Here is a 12,018-nt window from a genome sequence, read left to right as displayed (position 1 = left end):
TTCGTTTTATTTCTAAAAATTTTCCTACACTTATGTGGCCTAATCTTTCATGCCATAATCGATACTCAGCACTATTAGAAATTTTAGTCGTAAATATTTTACTGTTCAATTGAAATTTTATAACAGGTACATTGTACTCACATATTCCATCAAAGGCCAATTTACCATTTTTAGATACTTTTACACCTTTAGGGTTAAATTCGATGGTCATGCCTGCATCCTGCATCTTCTTTACCGATAGTAGGTTGTGTGGAATATCCTTACAATACAAAACGTTTTGCAAGGTGATTTTGTTTCCGCAGCTGTTAAGATTGACCACTCCTTTGGCTGTAGCGTATATAAACTCTCCACGTTTGGCAATCTCGATGGCCACATTTGATTGCAAACACTCATATTCGGAGAACAATGCTGTGTCATTTATAAGGTGGTCCGATGCTCCTGAGTCTAGGATAAACTCAGCTTCGCTTGACTTTGAATTGGAAGTTGCATTTCTCAACATGAAGGCAAAACTACGCTCTGCTTGGGCTGTTGCTGCTGTTGCCATCTGAGCCTGCCCATCTTTTCTTTTATTTTCACTAAAGTTCTGATTCGGCTGCCTTTTCAAAAGAATACAATCCTTCTTTAAATGACCTGGCTTACCGCAATGAAAACATTTTGGTTTCGGTTTGAAACTTGGCTTAAACTGAATCTTCTTGAACTTCTGCATTGGATTATTTTTAAATTTTATATCTTTTAACTCCTTTTTACTTACTGCTTGCAAAACTTGAACACTCGTATCCTTGCTTATATTCCTAAGCTTAATCTCTTGGTCAAGAAGTCGTGTTTTTACAAAAGCTAATGTTAAGTTACTTTCAGATAGAGTCTCTATTGCGGTTATAACTCCATCATAACTGGGTGGAAGAGTTAGGAGTAAATGGGAAATTTTATCCATATCATCTAACTTTACTCCTGACGCGATAAGTTCAGTAATGAGATCATCGAAGAAATTAAAATGATTAAGGAGTGAAGAGTAACCTTTTAATTTCATGGCTAAAAGTTTCTTTCGCAGAGATAGTTGCGATGCCAAGCTTCTTCTCTCATAAATTGCATCTAAGTTTGCAAAAATCTGCTTAGCAGTGCTTTCACTGTTAGCGTAAGATAAGAAAGCATCACTTAAATATTCAATTATTAAACTTTTTGCATTTCGTTCTGCCTTTTTTATCTCATCAGTCACTTCTGCATGAGTTTCATCTATGACCCTCAAAAGATCGTGCTCTTCTAACAGCGCTCTCACTCTGAACTTCCATATTGAATATTTTTCACCGTCAAACGGTTTGATATTTCTTTTCCCTTTATCCATTGTATGGTTCTCTATCAAAAAACAGCACCCCAATAACTACCTCCTCAGCAACACCAACAGCAACCCTTCACAGCAATGTTTAGCAACAGCGGCCAGCAACTTTCAACAGCATTAACGTCGCTCAACACTGTCCAGCAACAATGTCTTTCAGCAGCAGCACTGTCTGGCAACACTGTCCCGTCGCAACGTGGAGATTTGCGGCAAATTTGTCGAAGCGTTTGTATGTGTGCGTTCAGGAAAGATTTCTCGGCGAATTCGTAAGTGTGTTCTAGAAAGATCACGGCGAATTGGTTCCTGGAAATAGAAAAATGTTTTGCCACGAATTTGTCGCAGCGTTATCCACAAAACTAATTTAATCCTCTTTATTGTACAGGAATTCCTTTTTGTTCTTCATGGACCACTCCGCACGTATGTACATATATGTACATACATATGTAGATGCGCATATTCGAATGCACACACACACATATAATTAGTTCACTTTTATGCACTTTCAAATTGTAACAATTAAAGCACTATTATTTATTCACTGCAATTGTGTCTGGGCCCATAACCTATGGTTTTGTTAATGAATAGATGTAATACAATTAAGTATTAAACAGACAACCTCCCAATGAACAAATAATAATGCAAGCTTAGATTGTGTGAACCGCACGCTCTCAACGCCAGAATCGAAGTGAACGAGAATATCAAGAGAGAAAAAGAACAACGAGAAGATAGGAAAAAGAAGCTCGATAGTCCCGTTTTCTTAAGCGGTTGCCTAGGAAACCAAGACATCGGAATGTGCGTCTACCTCTCGTACACATACATTCATGCAAACATGAATTGCACAAATATCCATGTGACTTTTGTATATTTGAACATGCAAACTCCAACAATACCAATCTTTCCTGAGGAGTTTTTAGCGATGCCAGATGGCACAAAACATGATCGCCCCAGTACTCCCCTTAGACTTCATGATGTAAAACGAAAAGGGAGTCTAATTGTACGACGAGGTCTTGAAGATTGGTTAACAGCAGGGGTCGTTACGGTGTCTTCGATCCTGTTGCTGAAGTCACTGGATGGATTTGAGGGTGAAATAATTGGCTGCGGAGTTTCGATGAAGGCGGGCTTGAGTCGGTCTATAGACACCTTAATGCATCGAGTGCCGGTGTTTATGGTAAAGTATTTGCATTTCTTTTCTTTCACTTCAAAAGGTCCATCGTAAGGCGGTTGTAGGGATCCACGGACGGTGTCGTTGCGTAGGGAGACGTGAGTTGCCTGTTTCAGCTCTTTAAAAACAAATGGCTTAGAGGAGTCGTGATGTGCCGTCTGGATGGGCCGTATTTCTCGCATGATTTCCTCCAGTTCCTTTGCGAAGTCAATTTGCGGTTGATATGGAACTTTTGATGAAAAAATTCTCCAGGAAGGCGAAGGGTTGTTCCGTACAGAAGTTGTGCTGATGTTGTTTGGATGTCTGGCTTGAATGCTGAACGCAACCCGAGCAGGATCAGTGGAAGTTTTTGTGGCCAATTTACACGATTTTTGAACATAATGGCTGCTTTTAAAGTTCTGTGCCAGCGTTCGATGATTCCGTTTGCTTGCGGGTGATATGCTGTTGTGCGAAGGTGATCTATTCCTAGCAGTCGTGACAGTTCATGGAACAATTGGGACTCAAACTGTCTGCCCTGATCCGTTGTGATGCAGGCTGGAACTCCAAATTTTGAGATCCACGAGCCGATGAGTGCAGAGGCTACCGTGTTGGGGTGCATGTCCTCGATTGCGATGGCTTCTGGCCAAGGTGTATAACGGTCAATGATTGTTAAACAGTTTCTATATTGACCTGACTGTGGTAATGGTCCGATGAGATCTAAATTGATGTGGTCGAATATTTGTGTAGGAAGCGTGAACTGCTGCAGCGACGAGCGGACATGTCTGGAAATCTTCGATTTTTGGCAAGGTGTACAGTGTTTAACAAATTGAGAAATCTCCTTGTGCATTGAGGGCCATACGAAGCGTTGCTTGATAAGCTTTATCGTTGATCCAACTCCTCTGTGAGAAATGTTGTGTAGTTTTCTGATGACGTTCTTCCTTAGAGGCTCCGGAACAAAAGTTCGCACGCTGGAAGTAGATAAATCGCAAATTATTGAGTTGGTAGAGTTGGGAATGCTGATTGACTTCAACTGCAATGCAGAGGTGTTGTCGTTCAGTAGCCGTTTAAGTTCTTCGCAACTTGCTTGTGCGATGCTGAGTTGGTTGTGGTCAATAATTTCGCGTTCGATGGTTGAGATGCGGGAAAGCGCGTCAGCGGTAGTGTTTTCAATTCCAGCCACATGCACGATAGAGGTAGTGAATTGGCTAATGAAATCCAATTGTCGAAGTGGCCGTGGGGAGGCTTTTTCAGGCTTTTGCGAAAAAGCGTGTACCAAAGGTTTATGGTCTGTGCGAATGTCAAACGTTCTTCCTTCTTGCATGTCGCGAAAGTGTCTGATGCTGAGCTATATAGCGCGCAGCTCTCTATCATATGTGCTATACTTGCGTTGCGTTTCAGTTAATTTTACACTGAAAAGTCCCATTGGTTGAAACTGGCCGTACACGACTTGATGTAGTACTGATCCTACTGCGAAATCGCTTGCATCTGTGCAGAGAGAAAGTGGCGCAGAGGGTGCTGGGTGTACAAGTAACGTTGCCTCTGCAAGAGTTCGCTTACATTCATCAAAATCGTTCATGGTGGCGGCAGTCCAAGTGATTGGAGTTGAGTCATTCTTCTTATTTCCAGGGATAAGTTGGTTTAGCGGTGCCTGATGTTGAATTGCATTTGGCAAGAATCGGCTGTAGAAGTTAATCATTGCCAAGAACCTGCGTAGCACCTTTGCGACTTTGGGCAGAGGGAAATCCGAAATGACCTTTACCTTCCCTGGCAGTGGTTTGATGCCGTTTGAATCGATATGATGGCCTAAGAAATTGATCGACGTCTTTCCGAAACTACATTTAGCTGGATTAATGGTGAGGTTGAATTGGCGCAGTCGTTCAAATCCATCTCCGAAAATGCGGAATGCATGTATCGTTGGAATGTTTGCGCCGCGTTTCACAGTCCGAAAGTCATGTGGGTGAATTCGAATAATCCAAAAGGTGTAGTTATGGCCGTTTTGGGGATGTCTCGAGCCTCGATGGGAATTTGATGGTATGCTCGGTTTAAATCGATCTTTGAAAATACGTGCTTCCCCAAAAATATGTGAGTGCAGTCTTGAATGTGTGGTAAGGGATACCGATCTGGGGTGGTTTGGGCATGAGAGCTCGGTAATCGCCGCATGGACGCCATTTACCAGTAGCCTTACGGACCATGTGTAACGGGGAGGCGTAAGGGCTTTTTGACGCGCGGCAAACGCCGAGGTTGATCAGATACTGGAACTCACTTTTTTCTGCTTAGAATTTTTCTGGAGTAAGTCTTCTGGGCCTAGCGAATGGTGGAGCGCCTTTGGTTTCAATGAAGTGTGTGACATTGGCGGTTGTTGATTGAGGAGGAGATGAGTTAAGCTGTGTGATGTCCTTAAATTCTTCCAGTAGCTTGGAGAATTCGCAGTGAATGTTATGTGTCCTGATCTCCGCAATTGATTGTTGACTAAATATACCGCAGCACGATAGGCGTGTTTCGACATCAACTAACCTCGAGTTTTTAAGATCAACCAGGAGATTACAGTGCTGCAAGAAGTCTGAGCCAGTGATTGGTATTTTCGTATCGGCTATGATAAAAATCCACGTAAAAGGACGGCGCAAGCCGAGATCCAGCGTAAGGCGGGTGGTACCACAAGTATGGATTGCTGTTCCATTGGCTGCGAATAGTCTATGGTTATTATTAGCTTTGATGTCTCGATTAATTGTTTTTGTTGGGATAACAGATACGTCAGCTCCAGTGTCGATGAGAAAGCTTTTACCCGATTTGGAGTCCGGAACGAAGAGACTGTTGGAGGATGAAATTCTGCAGATATTTACTTTGAACAATGGGTAGCGGTTTGAGGCATTTGCGTTACGACCGTTGGATCTGCCCTGTTGATTTCCAACAGTGGAGCTTAGTTTTTTGAATTGTTGTTGGCATGGAAAGAGCACGGTTGGATGCAATGTTGGGCACTGTCTGCGTACTTGTTGTGGTACCAGCAAAATTGAGGGTTAGAATTGTCCCTGGATGGTGTGTTACTGCGGAAGCTGTTGTTGCTGGTCGATCGATTGTAGCTCCGACCGCGTTGCTGATTGGTGGTGCCAAGGAGCTGACTTAGCTTGTTGTTGATCTGCTGTAGCATCTTGTCATTGTCATCCAGGCGTTTAACCAGCTGTGTGATGCGATCCTCCTGTGAAGCGTGGTGGGTGTTTTGCTGTGATACTGCACACATGTGATCCGAAGTGTCGTAGTTAAGGAAATTCATCACAGCATCGGCAGCAGTTGCAAGCTGGGCGAGGGTGGTGTTGAGAGAGCTTTCGAGCAGACCTACGATTACAGCACGCGCTGGAGGTGGAAAGCGCTTGATCCAGTAGCGGCGTACAACCGATTCGTCATTGGTGGCGTTAGTTTGCTGTAGTTGGCTGAGTAGATGACTTGGACGACCGTCACCTAGTTGAATTCATGTCGCAAGTCTGTCGGGGCGCACCATCTCTGATTCGGCAAATTTTGACAAAATTTTGACGAAAAAGCTTGCTTGAGGGTTTTTTTTTTTTTATATTCATTTATTTTATACAACTATATACATTAAAAGTGAGTTCAAGAACAGGAGTAGGGGGCCGTGGTTGCGCGGTATCACCGCAAGGTATTGCTTCGCGCAATGGTAGCCACCTAGGCTGTTACTTCTCTCCTCTCGTTATCGGTGCGACGCAGCGTTCGCAGTACGCTCGCTGCGTAGGCTGCCGTCGCTTCCCAATTCGCCTCCTTCAGCAGCATGAGGGGCACAAAGGTTTCTGGCCGAACTCTTGCCCCGGTGGTCTCCGTGAGTATCTGGCGGTCATAGCCAAAGCGGCGACATTCAAAAAGGACATGATGAGCGTCCTCGACAATGCCACTGCCGCACTCTGGGCAACCGTCCTCCGTGTCGTGCCCAAAGCGCTTAAGGAAGCTTCGGAAGCAGCCGTGTCCACTCAGCGCCTGCGTGAGCTAAAAATCCACCTGCCCGTGCTTCCTATTTAGCCATGGCTCTATGCTGGGGATGAGCTGGTACGTCCAGCGACCCTTGCTGGAGATGTCCCAGGCTGCCTGCCAATTGACGACGCTCTGCATCCTGGCCCTTCTCTTCACCTCGGTCTTGGTACTGCGGTCCGCCTGTTCGCCTGCTAGAGCCGCGCGAATCTCCTTGGCCTCTCGCACCAGTTCACACAGGGGAACTTGGCCTGCGATGACAAGGGCTGCGTCGTCCGAGATCGTCCTGAAGGCACACAGGCGGTACGTCGAGTTAACACCTCGCATGTAGCTACTCACAGCAGTGGCCTCAGCCCACAGTGGAGCAGCGTACAGCAACTGCGACTTGACAACAGTCGCGAGGAGCCGGCGTCTGTCCTGCTTCGGTCCCCTGGTATTCAGCAGGATCCTGCAGAGCGATCCTGTGGTTTCGCTTGCCTTCTTGTTTACGAACTCCAGGTGTTCGCGGTAGGAGAGGCGGGTGTCCAGCATTACTCCCAGGTACCTTATGGCACGCTGAGAAGTTATCGTTGTCCCTCCGATCTGAATATGCGCCGACTCCACTGCTTTCCTGCTTGAAATCAGCACCGCCTCAGTTTTGTGTGAGGCCAGCTCTAGGCCCGCCAATGCGAGCCACTCCTCCACTGCTCGAATTGCGCAGTTTGCAGCTGCCTCCACGGCCGCAACTTCCTTGGCCACCACAACCAGCGCGACATCATCCGCAAAGCCCACAATGTTGGTGCTGCTCGGCAGTGAGAGCTTCAGAACACCGTCATACTTGTACATCGTGTTCCAGAGGGCCCAGTACCGAGCCCTGAGGAACCCCGGCTGTCACCTCGTAAGTCCTGGGGCCCACAGAGGTATCTAGGACCAGCTCCCTTTTGCTGAGGTAGCTGTGCACTACATTCAGCAGGTAATCCGGGATGTTGAAGGACCGTAGTGCCTCCAGTGTCCTCCCCCAATCGGCTGAGTTGAACGCGTTCCGTATGTCCAGCATGACCACTAGGCAATACTTTTTCGTCCCACCTTTCCATCTGGTACCCGCGATGGCTTTAGCAGCAATGTTGGTGACCCTTTCTATCGCGTCCAGTGTAGATTTCCCTTTCCGGAAACCGTACTGGTTGGAAGTCAGTCCACCGGCATCCTCCATAGCAGCGTTAAGTCTTGTTGCAATGACCCTTTCGAAGATCTTGCCTATAGTGTCCAGCAGGCAGATGGGTCTATAGGAAGAAGCTTCGCCCGCTGATTTCCCTGGCTTCGGCAGGAGCAGAAGTTTTTGGCGCTTCCACCTGTCGGGGAAGGTCCCTTCCAGCAGGCACGAGTTGTAGAGCGATGCTACCGCGCCCGGATGGAGGGATAGCAGGGTCTTCACTGCCCTGTTCGGGACCAAATCCGGCCCGGGTGCCTTCCTGCTCTTCAGGTTCCTTGCCACAGACAATAGTTCCGTCTCCGTGACCGGACATATCTGGCTACCAATTTGTCGCGTCCATCGGGGGATGCAATGACGGCGACCCTCTATAAACAGCACTTGGACAATGCCTTCCAGGACCGCCGGGTCAGTAGGCGACCTGTTGCCGGCACTCACACGCTTGACCACCGTCTTGTAGGCTCTTCCCCATGGGTCGTTTCCAGCTCGTCACAGAGCTTGAGGTAGCTCTCCCTCTTGCTGTCCCGAATCGCCAGTTTGAGTGCCTTTTTTGCACTCTTAAAGCTAGAGTTGCAGGCAGAAAGGTTTCCGGTGCCTCTCGCCCTTTGGACTAACCTCCTGGCTCGAAGGCAGGTCCTGCGCAAGCTGGCGATTTCAGTAGCTCCACCAGTACACTGGCGCGTGGTGCTTCCGAAAGGTCTAACGCTGCTGCATGCTTTGGTCACAGGCTTCCTCCAGTCTGGCTGCCAATTTGTTCGCTGCTACATCTGCCGAGTCCAGCTCAGATACAGCCAATCCCTCCAGTGCGCTGGCAAAGGTCTGTGTCCTAAAGGTGTCCTGGCGGTAGGCTTTTCCTGGCCCGGTCATCGGCTGGCTTTGGCACGGTGGACCGCCAACTGTCAGCAGGATGGCCTCATGGTCGCTGGCCGTGAACACCTCGTCTATCCTCCAGCGTGAGCTACGGGATAACGAGCTGCTCGCGAACGATAGGTCTATGATTGAACCGGCCCCAGCTCTGTTGAAGGTGTGCTGGGAGCCCTCGTTCAACAGGACGATGTCCAGTAACGCAATTGCTTCAAGGATGGTGCGCCCCCTGGCGTTGGTATAGAGGGAGCCCCATTCCTCGGCCCAGGCGTTAAAGTCGCTTCCGATCACCACGTTGCTCCTTCCTCTCAGGTCGCTGATCATCCATGTGCCGCCTACGTTCGCTCGGACAAATCCCTCTACTGCCCTCGTGTCCCGCATTGGTGGAACACTCACACCGCAGAGCCACAGTGCCGCTTTGCCTGTGCGATCCGTGACCCAATCGCTTCTGCTTTCCACTCTGTAGGGCTCACTGAGTATCGCCACCTCAGAACCCAGCTCGCGCACCGTCTGCTTCAGGAGGTCCTGCGCGGCCCTGCAATGGTTCAGATTTAGCTGAATCAATTGCATGACGGTCGAGGTCTCCCTGTCCCGCTGGTTGTGGCTGGGCAGAGTCTGCTTCCTGCCTGGTGCCTGGTCTCCTTTCTTCCTTACTCACAAAGCTGCCTATCAGCACAACACAGGCCTGGGAACATTCCTTGGGCAACAACGTGGAAATCCCCACCTTCACAAAGCTGGAGGTGTTTCTTCACAATCGATTGGTCAGCATCGACCTAATTGGGAGTAGGAAACCAGCCGTTCCAGTTAGATCATCTATACAATCGACCAACCATTGCCAGACAACCATACCATCGGGAAACTCCACTGTTAGGGGACACAGCTTCCACAGCACTCTTGAGTCTGGATCTATCATGTGGTCGCTCTGTCAACAGTCACGTTCTAAGACGGTGCCCAGACTTCCTTGCCGAGGACTGTGCCGCGCGTAAGGTTATAGTCGACCGCTCGAAGGCATGCATCAATTGCCTTAGTGTTTCCCATTCTCTTAGTCAATGCAGCAGCAACCGAAACTGCTCGCAATGTGGTCAACGGCACCACACTTTGTTATATTTCCCGAATGCTCAACATTCATTTTTCATTGACTCCTGGAGTATCCCGACAGCATGCTTCAGACTCTGGTCGGAGCGCAGTTGCCTCCCATCTGAACTCAACAACCCTTCTTGCTACTGCACTGGTTGGGATCGTAAATAACGCTACCGGGCAGTCAGCTTAAGTTCGAGCTCTCATCGATCATGGCTCGGAAGCCTCCCTAATCACGGAAAACATCGTTCAAGCGCTTAGACTCAAACGGCATCCTGTACGAGCTGAGATCACGGGAATTGGTAATACTTCGCATAATCAGTGCAGGCACAGCACCGACTTCACCATAATCTCATGTTCAGGATCGGATTTTAATGCCTACGTATCCTCAGCCTTCATCCTTCGGTCACTAACAGGTCATTTACCAAAACAAAATGTAAACATTAAGTCCTGTAAACATCTCCAAGGGTTATCCTTTGCAGATCCTAATTTCATCAAGACGGGTCGCATTGACCTACTTATCGGTGTTGACATTATCCCGCAATGAATGCTTCCGGACATAAGCAAAGGGACGGTTGCAGAACCAATTGCACAAAACACACAGCTGGGCTGGATAGTTTTTGGACCAGCTGAAGCAGCCCAGACGACTTCAATCTCCATTCGTTGTAATTTGGCAAACCTAAACAACATGGTACAGAGGTTTTTCGAATTGGATCAGGTCTCCACAACAAGACAACTCAACGCAGAGGAAAAATGGTGTGAAGACCATTTTCAACAAACTCATATCCGTCAGCCGAATGGGAAATATCTAGTTCGTTTGCCTTTAAAAACGTTGTTTGACCCCACACAGGTGATCGGCCGATCAAGGCAAATCGCATTAAACCGTTTCCACGCCCTGGAAAGGAATCTTAATCATCGGCCAGATTTCAGTCAACAGTATGCCAGCACTATTCAAGAGTACTTTGATCTAAAGCAGATAAAAGAGGTAAAAGGTAGTGAGGAAGAACACACTAGGATCAACGCTCAAAGGCAACTCTCAATCTCTGCGTGCACCGTTCCACATCATGCTGTGATCAAAGACGACAGTTTAACTACAAAGATGCGCGTCGTATACGACGCTTCGTGCAAAACGTCTAACGGGAGGTCTTTGAATGATATTTTATGCACCGGTCCCGCCCTACAAAACGATCTTGGAGGAGTTATACTCAACTGGCGTCTCCATCGGTATGTCTTCGTGGCCGATATAACGAAAATGTATCGCTGCATAGATATGCATGAAGAAGATGCCCAGTATCAGCGAATTTTCTGGCGCGATGAAAAGGGACTCATCAAGGAATATTTTTTGACTACAGTAACGTTTGGCACTGCCTCGGCACCCTTCACAGCAATTCGAGTCATACATCAGCTTGCGTCCGACGAGCGCGAACGCTATCCTCTGGCCGAGCATGTCCTTAAAAAAGAAATCTATGTGGACGATGTTCAAACAGGACACGAGACCATCGACGGAGCTCTAAAAATTTGCAATAATGTCATCGCAGCTCTGCAACCAGCAGGCATGGAGCTCAAGAAGTGGGCATCCAACCATCCAGATATCTTAGAAAGCATCCCAACTACAGATCTCTCTAACAGTAGCATTTTTGAGATAGACAATAAGGACTCCATTAAAACTTTAGGGTTGTATTGGCATCCAAACAAAGATGGTTTTGGTTTTAGTCTTAAGTTTTCTCTCAATCCTATATTCCTAAATTCACCATCGCTGCGAAAATCCTGTTGAAAGAAGTTTGGAGTTTTCGTATCGAGCGCAAGGACGAGCCCCCCGCATCATTAGATTGGGACGACCCATTGCCAGATCAACTCGCCGAGCGGTGGCGACAGCTCATTCAAGACCTCCCCGACATTGAAGAGATACACATCCCTCGTTGGTTAGGCTTCGATTTAAGGCATGTCTCGACGTTGCAACTACACATGTTTTGTGACGGATCATCCATGGCGTATGCAGCATGTGCTTATCTTCGAGCTAGTTGTACGGATGGTTCCGTGCAGGTTAACTTAGTAGCCGCCCGCAGTCGAGTCACACCTGTTAAGCCGCTAACAATTCCGAGAGTTGAGTTATCCGAAGCCCTGCTGTGTACACAATTAGCCGATTGAATTGTCAATCAACTTCAAGCATCACATCACACCATATCCGTACACTACTGGTCGGATGCAATGATAGTGCTGTATTGGATCAGCGGTGACCCTAGGCGTTGGAAGACATTTGTGTCGAATAGAATTGGAGCAATCCTGGAGGCAAGCTCGCCATCGCAGTGGAGACATGTTCTTACGCAAGAAAACCCAGCAGATTGTGCTACACGCGGACTCACCCCTTCCCAGCTGAAACACCACACGCTTTGGTGGAACGGACCACATTGGCTGCATCTTTCAGAGGAGCATTGGCCAGTCAATCCAGTT

The 12,018-nt window shown here is 47.7% G+C and overlaps 1 protein-coding gene across 1 annotated transcript; it reads right to left on the bottom strand.

Annotated features, from left to right (window-relative positions):
- Positions 1-8,325: 8,325 nt before the first annotated feature.
- LOC139354972 (uncharacterized) lies at positions 8,326-9,403 on the bottom strand. Its single transcript, XM_070999246.1, has 2 exons — positions 9,321-9,403; positions 8,326-9,025 (listed from the first exon to the last, which is right to left on the bottom strand). The coding sequence occupies exons 1-2, from the start codon at positions 9,401-9,403 to the stop codon at positions 8,326-8,328; spliced, it is 783 nt and encodes a 260-aa protein (XP_070855347.1).
- Between the last annotated feature and the right edge of the window lie 2,615 nt (positions 9,404-12,018).

Source organism: Drosophila suzukii, unplaced genomic scaffold (genome assembly GCF_043229965.1).
Source record: "Drosophila suzukii unplaced genomic scaffold, CBGP_Dsuzu_IsoJpt1.0 scf_5, whole genome shotgun sequence".
NCBI classification, from domain to species: Eukaryota; Metazoa; Arthropoda; class Insecta; order Diptera; family Drosophilidae; genus Drosophila; species Drosophila suzukii.
The sequence above is the reverse complement of the archived record's forward strand: the minus strand, read 5'-3'. Positions and strand labels throughout refer to the sequence as shown.

What these genes read in the sequence shown, in the direction of transcription:
- LOC139354972 (XM_070999246.1), bottom strand. Translation starts at nt 9,403, where the DNA reads ATGATAGATCCAGACTCAAGAGTGCTGTGGAAGCTGTGTCCCCTAACA. An exon ending in GGTATGGTTGTCTGGCAATG is followed by an intron (nt 9,026 to 9,320) that starts GTTGGTCGATTG and finishes GAACCATTGCAG; the next exon opens with GGCCGCGCAGGACCTCCTGA.